Raw genomic sequence first — 15,905 nt, forward strand, 5'->3', positions numbered from 1 at the left:
CGTACAAACGCAGTATTTACACGCTCCCACTGTCTACATTGATAGCAACATACTATTACAACATAACAGCTAACAGTTGGCGTGCCTACGATCAATCACCATTCCGATCTGATGCAAATGACACACTGATTGAGATAAGCTGTCAGTCAAAATTGAAAAATATTACATCTTGTGAAAAAATGTATTTCTTGATACACATTTCAAAACATTTTAAATTCTCACAAATTATGTTTTTCACGCTCTGGGCTTTAGTAGTGATCAAATTACTATTACAAAAACTGTGTGGTATAAACGTTGAGGTTTTCTGTGTCGTTTCTTTTTTCTGTCTTAATTTTTTATTTCCATCTTCTAAATATGTATCAAAATAATGTCATAATTTCTACTTAGATTTAATTAGCAGCTCAAAGGAAATGTGGACTGATTGTAGTCACACATTTTTGTAATAGAATTAAGTTATCACATTCTAGAAAGAAACTTAAATCAATGATTTGTTTGACTCTTTATTCATTAGACACAATCGTAAATGAAAACTTATTGAGTTCATAAACAAGTTCATATTTCATGCTAGCAAAAGAGTGAAAAAAATCTGTCCGAGAAACAAGGAGGACAGAGAGGGTATATACAACGAAAAATGTTCTGGAAAATGTTATAATCAGCAGATATATTGGTGACAAGTGGGGGTGTCAGGACTAACCATATTGTGCCAAACCCTATCAGGGAATCATAGCAGTTAAAACATGCCAATGCAAAAATGCAAAGAACTTTGGTCTTTCAAAGATTGCTTAATAATTATGGAAACATCCAGGGAGTCTAGGGAAAATTAAGTGCATAAAGGCCAAAGATAAAATCGCTGTTGGCTGGTTCAAGCCCTGGGGCAGCAATGCATGAGAAACTATCATACCCCGATCAATATTGTCACAGTATGATTAAAAAGTAAATTGGAAAACCATTTTCACATAACATAGACCACCATGTATCCAGAATAGTCACCTGTATTAGGCAAGGCTGAAGGCATATCTCTACTCTGCACTCGGCCTGTCACAATAAACAGTTGATCGTGTAATTATCACAATTATTTGAGGTAACTGTGATCATGGTCATATATTAAGCTTAATTGTCTTTGTATACTTGTTTGACAAAAACATCTTATTTGCACACTGTTTTTTTTTTACCATTTGAAAGACGCATAAAGTTAATTATGGCACCTTGCATGTCTGTCCTCTGCGGTTGGTAGACATGGCATATCTGCCACATGCATTTCTTATTTAGAAAGCATAAAAAAGGTATAAAATCCACAATTTTATTCATGGTCTTGCATTCACATCTAATAAAAGCCTGTTTTTTTCTACAACTGTCATAATGTCTGAGGGTACAATACTACAATGCTGGTATTTTGGAGAAACCTCACATTGTACTACAACTAACTCAAATTACAATTAGGTTTCCAAGTTAACTAATCTACTTTTTGAAATTGTTCTAGAAAAAAAAGAAAATTTCATTAAGAAAAAAAATTGACCAGTCAGTAAACCGTTAACTAAACTAGATTACTGCTAAACCCTAATTTCACCCTTGATACATACCGAAAACTGGGCCTTTATTAGGACCCACCATAGATTGTCCTTTAAAAAAAATGTAGGAAAAAAAAACTACACATTCCTGTTTGAAAAAAAATTAGACTAGGATACGTTTATGTGACTAAAAAAATATTTTTATTGATAGTTTCAAAATGTGTATTTAAATCATGCTCTAATTTCCAAAAAGTGGTAATTATTCTCATCAGGCATTCTGTACGAACTGCTATTGCGTCGTGCCGACTACTGTTGTGTATTTTTATGACGAGTAGCAATGGCATTAGCAAAACTGTCTAGAGATGCGGTTATCTCCTTGGTCACCAGTGAAAACATTTTTCGTTAACTCCTACCAACGCTAAGATATTTATTTTGGGCCATACGAACTTTGATAATTAACTCCACTGCTTTAATGAAGAAGGTTTATATACGTGGCTTTGAGCGGGGTTAAAAACTAACTTGCCTGAGCTAGCACGCTAGCGCGTAAACCCCGACGACATAATAAGCTGCTGAGAACGCGGTGTGCTCGTTGTGTCAGATCAGCCCAGTTCTTTCTCGATGCTTGTGGTTTTCAGATACCACCATCCGTCACATTAATCTTTAACGACTACCTTTGTGGCGTAACCAACTGTCATGACCGTAACATGGAGAGGCCCCAGTGTATCTGTTAGCAAGCGAGCTAAGAGCGAATGAGTCAATCTCCAGCATTTCGCTGGCTAAAAATACCACTTTTACTCCCATGGTCAGTGCGCCTCCAAAAGTGGTGGTCTAGTAGACGTTGGATTTGTCTTTGGCTTTTCTGGTAACTTTACTTAGAGTTTGGCACTCTACATGGTCACTACAGTGAATTTGAGACGACTGGAAGAGCGAGTCGGACCCCGTGGTTATGAGCCGAGCTGGCCTGATCTAACGTTTCATCATACCGGCTGCTGGGCTTCCGATCTCCAGGGGGACCACATTCGGCTTTGGCTGATCGGTGGCCGACTATCTTTTTGCTGTTATGGCCTTGCCTTGTCATCAGTAGTAATATAACAAGCCTTGGTTCAGCTGAGGTTCCCAAAGCCGGAAGTTTGTAAAAGTCGGAGGAAAACTTTGTTACCACTGTCTGAAGCTGGCGACAGATTTCATCTGTCTGGAGCAGAGCACCATGTCGGAGGATACCAACGCAGACAAGTTCATCAAGGTCAGGACAATGCAGATTTTATCTCCTAATTGCTGATATTGGTAATTACTAACAGCTGGTTGTCTCTCAGTTGCCAGATGTGTATTAAGTTGTGGTCTATTGTTTTTACAGTCGCTTCTGACTGCATGATCTTTGTTTTTTGACAAAGTTGAAGCACATTTTAATCTTTAAAGAGACAGTCATGGGTTGAATCTTTCCTTTTCCTTGTGAACAGCAGAAATGTGAGACATGACTTAAAAGTAGTGGAAAGTCTTACATCTGATCGACATCATTGAGGAGAATAGGTCTTAACCAGCAACCTATCTTAACCTTTCTGGCTCTGGGCTTTGCTCCCGGCCTGCTCCCTTCATGTGTCACTGCCAAGGCATCTATGTCAGCAATAAAATGTGATCTCCTGGAGATGACATTTGTCCCCTGCTTTCATACACAGGGGAGAATAAATAGTTGAGAAGGGGAGTACATACTATGTGTGCTCTGGGGCTGTTGTTTTGAAGAGAGTTTAGTGGGTCAGCTGGCAAACATGTGGCTTAACCCAGACTCTGTTATCTGCAACACAAATTCATGGTGGTAACTGACTGTATGCGGCTCAACTAACTTGTCCCAGAACAGAATAGGCTGAATTGACCTCAAGTTTGTGTACTTTTTGCCTAACCTACAGTTCAGTTGATATGTTGTGTTCCCAGTGAGTTGGTGAATATTCATGTATTCGATCATTAGCTCCTGAACGCCACAGAACCAGTTTGTTTTTAGATTCATTGTCCAGGCTATCATTGTTGCACGAGTAAACCCAGGTTATATCACTCTTTGTTTACACAAAACAGATTTGACTCGTCAGGGCAGTGGGACAAAACACTATTGTGGTGACCAAGACCAAAGTAACTTTCTGATCGTGAGTTAGGGGTATGGTAACTTGTTATAGGCGGCGAGTGGAGTTTTAATTGAGTTGATTACATTAGTTGTCTGCCTTCCTCCAGAATAGCATCCCAATCCTCTGTATTGGCAGCAGTGACTAATCTTTCCCAGATGTGCACGTGTTTTACGGAAGTGGTTTTTAATGAGGATGACACTGCTGTGAAGCTAGACAGCTGATGATGAATACATGCCTAATGCACAATGTAGTGCTAACCAGCTGGAGAAAACACACTCTTACTCAGAATCTCAGTAATGTGTGCCAAACTCTTGTGAAAATATGTTGTGAATGTGAAAAGCCTTAATTACGATGAGCAGACGTTTCAGGTCATGTTCTGGGTATTGGGAATCTTTTTCTGGGAATGGCAATAACCAGTATTGCATTTTCTTTTGCCGTTTTCTACCTCTTCCTGGACTTTTTGTCTCTCTTGTACTCAGTGATATAAACTACAGTTACAGTAATGGGAAGTAAAGCGGATCCGTCAACTTTTTATTTAAAAAAAATCATATCAGTATAGCTCAAAACCATGCCTGACATTCTTCCATTTCGATTATCTGATGCATTGTCTGGTCCGGTTTGCGTTTTGATCAGGAGACATCCATTCTGGATGAATACAACATAAACTGGACACAGAAGTTGGGAGCTGGAATCAGTGGACCTGTCAGGTGAGTGAAGAAGTTTTTCCATCTTCATTCTGTATAAATCTGATATTTTCAACTGATTATGGGTGTGCTGCATCAGGTTTAACACAAATCTGAGATGATTTCAATTAACTACGACCACAACAAACAGCCCTTAAAGAACCAGAGGAAATCATCATGATCTGTTTCAATTGAGAAATTGCAGATGGATGATCTCATTGGATTGGTCTTTTTTTTTTTTTTGGACTGCCATTGCATATACTGCTGAATCACTCTGGGACAAATCTGACGTACAAGAATACAGAAGGACACGGTGCTCGTCAACTGATTTCACTGACCAGGTAGTGTGCAGTGGTGTCACAACCGGAAGGTTTATGGGGATGTTTGGACATTGTTTTTCGGCTTAGCTCACCAAGACATAGTCTGTGTAACTGCACAATCTCAAACCAAAACTTTTATCTCTTACAGCCTTCGGTCTAAATATCTACAGCTAAAAGTTCTTGTTCTTAGTACTTCTTCTTCTGTTGTGGCTAGTCGGTCCAAGTTAGTGCTCAAGGAATTATTGGATAAAGCTTGAGAAGTTTCTTTATCGGTGCTTTTTTTTTTTTTGTCCCTGCAGTCACATTTACAGACAGGCGCTCACAGCAGAGGTGCGTTCACTTCTGATCAGCTGTTGAGAGCAATTTCACATTTATTTGTAGGAATTTGATCTCTGAACCCAGAGAGAAACTGATTAAGGCCTGTAGCTGCCGCTGTCTGGCAATTTATCAGTATTTTACCATGATGTTTGTTAGCTTGAACTTAATTTTTAGGGCAAGACCACATTTAAAAAAAAAAAATGAAATAAAATGAATAAATAAAAATTGTGAAAACTGTGACTGTAAAGACACGCGGAGTTATGCATGTTCATCCAGCAGCATTCCCACACATGTTCATGCTTTGCGCAGTTTCATTTCCGTCGGCCTGTTCTGCTGAATCCAGCTCGTCAGAGGCGGTAATCTATCAATGTGTGCTACCGATTCCTCCTGCTCATTTGACACTTTGAAGCCATCACTAGGAGAGAGCAAGCCATCATTTCAAATGTGTGTAGTTTTAGCCTCAAGTGACAAGAATACTGAGAAATCGCCTCGTCTGTGCAAACGCACCCTGTGATTCATGTTGTATTGTTTCTTTTTCATCCTGTCTTCCATTTGTCAGTATTCTGATATGATATTTATAAAGATTTTTGCCTTTGCCTTACTCACCCCCAGCTCACTTCTTTCTGTCTCACAACACTTGTAGTCCCCCCCACACACATACCTCTCCGTCTAACTCAGTGATTCATTAGGTAGTTAATTCTTTCCAGGGAAGTGACCTTTGGCCGAGGTAGATTGTTTCTTTTGGTAATGCTTTAATAGTGTAAACCGGGTTCAAGGGTCAGAGGTTGCTTTTGAAGGGTATTATTTGGATTTTTGCAGATTAGAGAAGGGGAGGGGGGTATTTCCCAGAAAATGAAATGTATCCAATGTCAACACTGTCTGATCTTCAATATCTTTTCCTCTGTGATTCTAAAATGATTAGAAGAAAACCAATGTGAGGAGTTCTTTTGAACCACGTGACAATGGAACATGTCACCTTAACAGATGGCTTTCTCTTTGGATTAACTCTCTAGTTTCAAAGTTGCAGATGATATTCTCATTCCCCATAATAAACAGTGATGTTGACCAAATACAGTTCATACTTGCCGCTTATCAGCTTCTCTCTTTTGCTTTTGTGCTTCTATCAGGTCAAATTTGATACTGCAGTATATGTTACCCAGTCTATAAAATAGGTAAGAACGTGCACCAGTTGTAGAACAATGTTAAAACACACGGTAACTATCAATGAAGATCAAAGCCATTTATTTGAGTAAGAAGTGAACTCACTCGCGCGTCACAAACTCTTTGCAGAGGCTCTGTTCAGTCCCTGTGCTAACATTCACACTCAATGACCAGATCACAAGTGGATCATTGGGACACACCGTGGACACGCTCGGATCCAATTGCTCCAGCCACATTAGAGCTGGTGTTTCCAGAGCAGAATTTCCAACTGATGTTTCCTTATTCTCCCAGTTTCCAGGAAAAATTCATTTGGTAAAAGTTAGTGTTCAAACTCAAAGGATGTAACTTTTTTTTTTTTAACATAAACATCTAATCTACTGATGGTCTGCTGATGTCTTGTATATTGTTCAGCTGACTGTTTGACACAGGCTGTGTATTTATTTGCGCATTCACTGCACAAGAGGTCAGGGGCTCATGGCAGGATACATTGTAATGCCTGGTGTGAACACGTGTCCTTACAGCTGTCCACTTGTGAGCGCTTCACCCAGGACATATGACTCAGACCAGGACTGAACAACCTCTAAATGTTGATATGTTGATGGCTCATCCTGGCACTGAGGGTGTGTACTAACTTACCAATGAAACGCTCACGCGGAAGCTTCATCTGGCCAGGGGAGCTGAACAATGAATGATTCTGTGACTGGTAACTGAAACGTCAGATCTTTGACAATTCCTGCCCGGCAACAGAAGCTGCCTTACTGATTCTGGACACAACCACATGGCTGAAACATTTGGGTCGTTAGGCTGCATGACATGTTTGTTGACATTTGTTTTCTTCCAATCCAGAGTTTGTGTAAAGAAGTCAACTCAGGAACGCCTGGCCCTGAAAATCCTTATTGATCGCCCCAAGGCCAGAAATGAGGTTAGAGGGAACACTGTCATGGTTGTGATTAATCCCTGTTGATTCTTGTATGTTGCTGTATCAATTTACTTGGTTCTGTCTGCTTACTTGTTCTCAGTCTTCAATAATTCCTGTTTTTCTTTCCATGTCAGTCCGCCTCCCGCGCTTCTGTCTGTTTGTACGGGCTTCTTTGTCCATAACATTGTCTTCTCGCTCTGAACAGTTTGTCTAGCAGCCTCTTTATGTCATTATGTTTTGATCGAGCGCCTTATGAAATAGTCAAAACAAGCCACGCAGACTTGCTTCACAAACTGCTGAAGTGTGAAACATGACACTGAGAAGCAAATATAAAATTTTTTTACCACTCAGCAACCTGTCTTTCGGGCTCCTCTGTCTTCTGAAACAAGAATGTGCCTGAGGGGGGGGGGGAGCTAAAAGTGATGACGGTGGTTATGACAATGACGAGTACATTTAGCATGTTTTTGTATTATGAAGGTGACGCCAACTTGGAACTTGGATAGTGCATCATTTATATTATTGTTATTACGGTTACATTTGTAGCAATTGTTGTTTCTATTTATTTTGGGGTTATAGTTGACTCACCCATTTGATCTATCCTAAATGATCTTAGCAACCATGATGACATAAGGCAAAAAAGATGAAACGACTTGGCAAATGGTGCACATTTAGGTAAAATGCTCTATACACAATCTGTCATTTTTATCTGTACAGGTGCGTCTCCATATGATGTGTGCCAACCACCCAAACATCGTGCAAATCCTGGAGGTTTACGCCAACAGCGTCCAGTTTCCTCATGAGTCCAGCCCAAGGTAAAAAGCTCAGTTTTTTGCAGTTTTTTTCTCTTGCTTTATGTTGATCCTTTTTTAAATTTTATTTTATTTTTTATTTTTTTTACAGAGCGAGGCTCCTGATTGTTATGGAGATGATGGAGGGTGGTGAGCTCTTCCACAGAATCAGTCAGCACAGGCACTTTACTGAAAAAATGGCCAGTCAGGTCACCAAACAGGTAGGTGAAGACACACACACTACAGGCTTCAGTCTTCATCTTTTTTTCCTGAGAAACACTTCTCTGTATGGCAGCATTTCTGTCAACCTCTCCATGTCCCCCGACTTAGATCAAGCTGCTCACACTGTATTTAAAGAGTGAGACAAAAGTTCAGCTCAGTTGTTGTCTCTTTGCCCCTGCAGATTAGCCAAGCCTTGGAGCACTGTCACTCTCTAAATATTGCACATCGGGACCTGAAGCCAGAGAACCTGCTCTTCAAGGATAACTCTCTGGTAAGGTGCCGTAGTGCATTGTGTTGCACATGCAGACAAACGTAGGGCAGTTTTCAAAGTCTACCAGTACATCGTTAAGTATGGATACAACATACAGCAGGGTACTACAAAGGGGCCGCAAATCAAGACTGCAGGGAGCACTTTTGACCCTTTTGGAAACGGAAAAATTCTTTGGCTTCATTTGGTAGGTTTTGGTCACGCTGATGTAGAAATGTTGAATCTGCACATGCCGTGGCACCAACATTTGTGACATCCGTCAAAGTTCTGAAACGTAGATAAAGTGCAATCTTGCATAGGAAGCTGCTGAATTATGTCTCAGGGATCGTTCCCCATTCACGTGTTTCACTTTTTTATTCTTTTCTCCTGTGTCTGCAGGACGCACCTGTGAAGTTGTGTGATTTTGGCTTTGCCAAAATTGATCAAGGAGACTTGATGACCCCTCAGTTCACCCCTTACTACGTAGCACCTCAGGTACAGAAACATTATAACATACAGGATAATAAAAACTAAAAAACTTCTTATTTTCTCAGGATCTATGCATCATTAATCTCATGATCTTGGTTCAGGTACTTGAGGCTCAAAGAAGACACCAGAAGGAAAAGTCTGGAATCATACCTACCTCACCAACTCCGTACACATATAACAAGGCGAGACTTTCAGCATTCAGTTCTACTGTTTGATCGGAGGGTGCCTTTAGCCAGATTCGGTGTTGAGATACTTGTTGATTGTCTCTCTGCAGAGCTGTGACTTGTGGTCTCTTGGTGTGATTATCTACATAATGCTGTGCGGCTACCCTCCGTTCTACTCGAAGCACCACAGTCGCACCATCCCAAAGGACATGAGGAAGAAGATTATGACGGGCAGCTTTGACTTTCCTGAAGATGAATGGAGCCAGATCTCTGAGATGGCCAAGGACATAGTTCGCAAGTAATATATACATATATTTGTTTTCAGATGTTTTGCCTTTTAATGGTTGCTGTCGAGATGAAAATAGGAAACGAGTGATGCAGGATTCGTGAATTGTGCTTTAGTTATCTTGCTTCTCCAGATGACGCTGTTTTCCTTATGTTTATTCATCTAATCTCTCTGTTTCTATCACCCGGTCATCTGCTCCCCTGCAGGCTGTTGAAGGTAAAGCCGGAGGAGAGGCTGACTATTGAGGGAGTCTTGGCTCACCCGTGGCTCAACTGCACCGAGGCCCTCGACAACGTGCTGCCGTCCGCACAGATGATGATGGACAAGGTCTGTATGTGAACTACACTAACCCCAGTTGAGTTCTCTCATTTACCTGCATTTGAGGGCGAACGGCAAGCCTGACACAAAATGTAGTCTCACAGGAGCTGCATTGCAGTGACCTTTTGATGTTATTTTGGTGTGAGTAGAGTGGATGGACAGCCGGTTTGCAAAGTCCTCTTAGATTTGTGTGCCTGCCGTTGTTGCCTTCACTCTCAACCAACTCTACTGGAATCAGAAGTGTGGCAGGGGAAAACTAAAACAGTCACGACAATGTCGCACTATGTTGCAGTCGGTCTTCTCCGGAGGTACACGTCAGCTGGGATGCATCCTTAAGATGTAATCCTGAATCTGCGCTCTGTCTTCCAGGCGGTGGTCGCAGGTATTCAGCAGGCCCACGCAGAGCAGCTCGCCAACATGAGGATTCAGGATCTGAACGTCAGCCTGAAGCCTCTGAACTCTGTCAACAACCCAATCCTCAGGAAGCGGAAACTGCTGGGGTACAAGCTGTTATGTTAAGGGTTTTTTTTGTTTTTTTTAATGTGTTAACCTTTTTTTTGCTGTATTTGAGGTATAAATATATTGCCATTTACATTATTATTACACTGACAATGCAGTTGAGTGAGGGTGAGGTGGACATGTTTTCTGATGCTTCTTTCTGCCTTCCTAATGTACTGTTGTGTCTCTCTGCTTAATCTTTACCATGATGTACGCTGCAGCCCCAAGCCGACTGACAGTTTATTCATTCACGACCCAGAAAACGGAGGAGAAGACTCCAACGTAGCGCTGGAAAAATTACGAGATGTCATTGCACAATGTATACTACCACAAGCTGGTCAGTTAACCCACATTGATAATCATCTGGCATTTTTCTTAAGAAGCAGCTGCAAATCCACTTTCTTTGCACACTGTTTATATTGATAGACTGTTGGAATTTTTGTCAACAGTTTTTAAAGAGAAATTGGAGATTTTTTTTTTTTCTGTACAGATTTACATAAATCTACATAGATTTGTAATTTCTGTATAACTGAGAAGAATAATGAAAATAAATAAACTGCCAAGTGTCCACGGGAAACAAATAATGTCCTTTATCACGGGTAACTTTGGCTCTGTAAGACATTAAAAATTCAGACGGTCTGACATGTTACGATAAAATAAGTGAAACATTACTGGATTTAACTTGTGTGAGCTTAAACATTAAAGCTTACATGGGAGACATTTTGTATCGGGAAGTCAGCAAATTCCCAAATAGGCCTGAGAGAGGGAGACGGAGTCGCTTCTTCACTGAATATTTCTTTGTCCAGGAGAGAACGAGGATGAGAAGCTGAATGAAGTGATGTATGAAGCCTGGAGGTTCAACAGAGACTGTAAGCTGCTGAGAGACGGCCTGCAGGGGCTCAGCTGGGATGGTTAGTACCTTCTTTTTTTTCTTTTTAAATAATTTTTTTATTATCATATCAAGATGGCCTCTTGATACAACATAACCAGTAAAAGCAGCCTTCTTTCATTGCTGACTTCTCTAAAAACTAAGAAATATTTTTCGTTTTCCTGATTTTTATACTTTTATCTGGGCATTTCCGCACCAGTTTGGTAAATGTTTCAATTTAAAACCTGACAGTTGTGTAATGAAATATATGTGGAATTTACTTTAGTTTTCAAGCAAATCAAGTGAATGAATTTTATTGATTAAATATTCTCTCAGATATATATACAACAGACTTGTATATATTTCTAATCTGGGCTGCTCTGCTGCTACAACACCAGTGAAAAAGTTATGGAAATCTTATCTTATGTGCTTCGCCGGCTTTTTTTTTTTTTCTTTTTTTTTTTTTTTTACAACCAATTTCATCTCAGCACACAACCGCCAGAAGAGCTGATTACAAGTTTTTAAGAAAACCACCTGGATGATATTGCAAATTCCAACTTTAGGCTCGACATAACTTGCTAACAGATTAATCCATCAGACTTGCACTGCGGTTCACCAAACACGAGCAGAAAACAGTGAATATATTCAGCTCAGTAATAATCCCCGTAGTTAAAGCTGAATAAACGGCAGCATAACTGAGAAAGACCAGTGCTGGCTGGTGGCTTTGTTAGGCTAAGCAAATCAGCGCATTAAAGGCCAAACTCTTAATTATTTTTCCCAATTCAGAGTCGATTCCAGTTGTTTTTCCGGTTAGCGAGTCTCTAACTGCCAGCATTTTCATTGCAGGTCGAGCCTTCTCCGATAAAGTTGACCGCTTGAAGTTGGCCGAAATAGTGAAACAGGCCATTGAAGAGAAGACCAATCTCACAGAGTCTCATTAGCAAACGCTGTCTATCTATCCTCTTTTTATATTGTTTATTATGACCCTTTTTAACCCATATCTGTAAAAAGGCTTTTTTTTTTTTTTTAATGTCAAATGATGTGATCGTTTATCTTTTTCTTCTTTTTTTTTCATAAATTCACTTGCAAGACCTGTTATCGAACTATTGCAAGAAGTATTGTACAGCTGTAGATATATTTCAGAGGACTCATTGGTACTATGATTTTTTTTTTTCTAATGGACAGTTGCAAAAAACATGGAAACAAAATATATTTTCATTTTTGCAAAAAAAAACAAAATGACAAAAAACGGCAAAAAAAACTAAAGGAAATCTGTGAAAGAAACTATTTTTCGGGAGGGAATTTTTATTAGCTGCTTGTAAAAGATGTCGTGTTTTATCCCATCTGTTTCGTTGTACTCTCTTTTATTTTAACCACGCGAAGACTTTTATTTATTTGAACAAGAAAAGAAAAAGAAATTCCAATATTTTATACCTACCTTGTAGCTTGATAGTGGGCTCTAAAGTTTAGAGAAGCTGTCTACGATGTGACTTTGTTCTTCCACACACTCTGCCTGCAGGCAAATATATCATTGTGCAACTTTCCCTTGACGTTTTTTCTTTTAAATCCGAGGTCAAGGAGGAAAGGGAAGACTCACAAGAAAGTGTCTTGAAGCAGAAAAATGCTACCTCCTCTTGCTCTAACCCCTCGCTTAACCCATTCAGACTTGATCTGTAATTACAAAAAAAAGTCTTGAAACAAAGGTCACTATGAAAACAGCCTCCAAAAAAGCTGTCAGAATTTGTCACTGTCCACTAAAAGCCCTTTATTTCTCAGCCTCTGAAGGAATTTGATATGAAATTCAAGCTTTTTCCTTGTAAATCATCAACTTGGCCATTGAGCTCATCAGTACTGGGGGTAAAAAAAGATGTGTTGCTACAGGCTTGAAAGATAAAAGCATGCAAATGTTGCTCAGAGTAAGATGGGCAGATTTGTTGCATCAGGTCTTGATGGGTTAAACTAAACTAATCAAGGTAGACCGTATGTGTATAATCATCATATGGCTTGACATTTTGTTTTTTTTAAGCCGTTAAGTTCTCTCAGCCTTTTGTAGAAGATGTGATTGAATCACCAGTGCAGGCTTAATTCTCAAAGCTTCTGGAGTTTGTGTTTGGCAAGTGAAATGGATTATTTCCTGTCTGCAACGTCTATTCAGATTTATCGCAGGAGTCAGAAAGGTCCTAATTCCATTCTTTGTTGAACATTTCTGATCTGCGAAACTGATGCAATCTGAGCTGCTTTGACGTAGAGTGTCATCAGCTGGAATTCAGACCTCCATGGTTAATGTTTGAACTCCGAGAGTAGTTGTTACCTGAGCAAAAAGAGAAACAAAACCGGCTGGCTTTTTCAGGGCAACGCAGTCGCTGTCTTCACCACTGTAAAGATCCATAGGGAGGACCGGTAGGATTTCAGTCTCATGAATAATCCGTGAACGGGCCACACATCTGTCAGTATTATTGTCTAACAGACATCCCCTACTTCATTTCAGCGATGTGAATGCAAGCCAACTCTCCCTTCCATCCCACATCTTTATCACATATCATAAATAGGCCAGAATGAAATCTTCACTACACCTTTCACTCCAGTGTTATATCCAGTAGTCATATCAGGGGCAAAGAGGGGTTGAAAGAATGGACTTGTGTTCAGCTGTTTTAAATTAAGGCTGTGTTGTGTAGCACTTTGAGAGCTATAAATCATTCTTCATCATTCTTCTTCTTCAGTTCAGGTATATTTTGAATATGTCATTGATGAAGTCTTTTGTTGTATTTTTTTTTCTTTTTCTTTACAGAAGTATTTCTGCATTACCATGTTTTGAGCTGAATGAAATGGTGTGTTTCTTCTAATTTGCAAACACTTGTGTTAAAGATCATTACTTGTCTAGTGTAATGAGTCCAATGTATCTGTGTCAGGTTTGGCATTTTTCCGATGAATTGAAGGATTACGTGTCTACCTTATTTTTCGCCTGCTTAACTACTTAAATCAATTGAAAGGGTCGGTTCTTGTCTGAAAAATACCCCCCCCCCCCCCAATCCATCACATAAGCAAGTTGTAACTAACACAATCTGAGAGATCGTGATGACTGACAATTACAGCCACAACTCGTGTGTTTAAAAAGGCCTTATGAAGTCATGGCTAAGTTGTATGCTCCAATGTGCCTTGTCAAAAGGGTGCCATTTTTCAATCAAAGAAAGAAAGTGCGATTCAATTAGTCGTGACAAGACATTTAGCTGTGATTTGCTTGTTTTCATGCTAAGGTTCTCATTCCACAGTGTTGGTTTATTGACTTTGAAACGTTTGTTGTTAAACTATCATATTTTGAGAGGGTAATCTCCAGATTTTTTTCATTTTTAAGATGTGTCTATTTTAAATGTTTCATTCCTGAACTGAGCTATTACAGAAGCAATTTAACGTTTTAGGAAATCACCCACAGGTTTCCAGGTCGTCCGTTAAATACGTAGCTATAGTAACACCCAGTTAGCTTAGCTTTACAAAGACTGGAAACTGGGGAAATAATGCTGCTGCAACAACAACAAAAAATCCGCCTTTTGTCACCTGTAAAACTAACTAATCAAAATTTGTTATTTATTTATTTACGCTATCTAAAGTTTAGCTAAGAGCGTTATTTATCGGACCGGAAGAGCTTATTGTTTGATTTTATAACTACTGTATCCGCTGGTTGCCTAGTAACGGCGCCAGCTTTAACGGACAGAGGCAGTTTGGGTTAACCCGTTGAGGAGTTCCTCCTGTCAAAATCTAAGAATATATCCACATGTTTTTGAATGATTGTGTCTGTGCTGATCTATGAAACTGATTTCTAGACTGGTTGTATGTGTGTGGTTCAGTATGCAAAACGTCCTTGTATTCTTGTGGCATTTGGAGCTTCTTAAATCTCTGCTTCATGAGAGCATTATTACAAAAGTGCAGCATATTTATTAGTGTTTTACACTTAGAAGTTAAGGCATGTATCCCGATATTGATAGTGTCCGCAGTGAAAACCCCCAATGGAAACATGCAGTCCTGCTGAGATTACCTGCTGTTTGCTGCTCAATCTGGCTCAGTGTTACCTATGGAGGGCAGGTGTGTCTGAAGAGCCTACCTCCCTGTCCTGCATCGTTCTGACGAGTTGCTCCAGCAGGTTTCCTTCAGATTTCTATATATTTTCACAAATATCTCTAGTAATGACATCATCTGCCCATCCGAGAGACCATATTTATGTGAGATTTCTTGTTTGTCCTAGATTTTCCTATATAGAGTGCTATTTTGAAAGAATATCTGCACCTCTTTCAAATACTAGCTCATTAGAAATGACCTTCATGGCAGAATTGCTTTCAGTTGCTTCCTTTTCCTCTGCTGTACAAGCACTCATAACAGAGGTATTTGAGTTTCAAGAAGTGCTTTGTTCTTTGGGTTTGGCATCTAATTGATGAAAATATATATATTTTTTTTCCTGAAGTAGGTGTTCCTGTTTGTCAATAGGAGATGTTTAGACAGTGAAATCATTTCAAAGCTCGGAGCCTTTGCCTCACTCTTTTCTTTTCCTCTGGTGTGGCGGTAATGTAGCATGATTCCCACAAAGACTTGCTGTTTTTTCCTGTCTATACACATGGTTGTGTTCTGTCTGCCTTCTTGGAATGTCATCATCATGCTGACTTTGTTATAAATAAAAAATAGTGAATTTTCAAATGATTTTTCGTTTCGGGGTTGGTTATTAATCTATGACAACATATTTCACACAGGTAAAGGTTTTGTTCACCCTTCATAGCCAAAGTTTGGATTGCTAGTACATAGTGTTGCCTCAGTCACATTTTTCTCAGATATTTGATTTACAATGTCACATTCATTGCTTTTTTAAGTCTTTATTGCAGACTGAAGAATGCAGACAAACAAAGACAAAACCATCAAGAAATTGACAACCTCAAGACAAAGCATGCTCACAGTGATACACAACCAAAGTCACATGCTCTGCTGTACAATATTTAAGGCACTTATTTTAAGTTTATTGATA

General features: G+C 39.6%; 1 protein-coding gene across 1 annotated transcript; it reads left to right on the top strand.

The window, feature by feature from the left end:
• The first annotated feature begins 1,709 nt into the window (after positions 1 to 1,709).
• Positions 1,710 to 13,920, top strand: mapkapk5 (MAPK activated protein kinase 5). The gene is made up of 14 exons (XM_075467672.1): positions 1,710 to 2,751; positions 4,253 to 4,326; positions 6,948 to 7,023; positions 7,735 to 7,832; positions 7,921 to 8,029; positions 8,212 to 8,301; positions 8,677 to 8,772; positions 8,868 to 8,948; positions 9,041 to 9,228; positions 9,423 to 9,543; positions 9,904 to 10,034; positions 10,254 to 10,369; positions 10,839 to 10,943; positions 11,747 to 13,920. The coding sequence occupies exons 1-14, from the start codon at positions 2,716 to 2,718 to the stop codon at positions 11,839 to 11,841; spliced, it is 1,416 nt and encodes a 471-aa protein (XP_075323787.1). The 5' UTR covers positions 1,710 to 2,715; the 3' UTR covers positions 11,842 to 13,920.
• The last annotated feature ends 1,985 nt before the right edge of the window (positions 13,921 to 15,905 follow it).

Source organism: Odontesthes bonariensis, chromosome 6 (assembly GCF_027942865.1).
Source record: "Odontesthes bonariensis isolate fOdoBon6 chromosome 6, fOdoBon6.hap1, whole genome shotgun sequence".
NCBI classification, from domain to species: domain Eukaryota; kingdom Metazoa; phylum Chordata; class Actinopteri; order Atheriniformes; family Atherinopsidae; genus Odontesthes; species Odontesthes bonariensis.

Bases quoted from the DNA above. Each gene is read 5' to 3' on its own strand.
- mapkapk5 (XM_075467672.1), top strand. From the start codon at position 2,716: ATGTCGGAGGATACCAACGCAGACAAGTTCATCAAG. The intron at 4,327-6,947 runs GTGAGTGAAGAA...CTTCCAATCCAG, and splicing joins GGAATCAGTGGACCTGTCAG to AGTTTGTGTAAAGAAGTCAA. The intron at 8,302-8,676 runs GTAAGGTGCCGT...CTGTGTCTGCAG, and splicing joins TCTTCAAGGATAACTCTCTG to GACGCACCTGTGAAGTTGTG.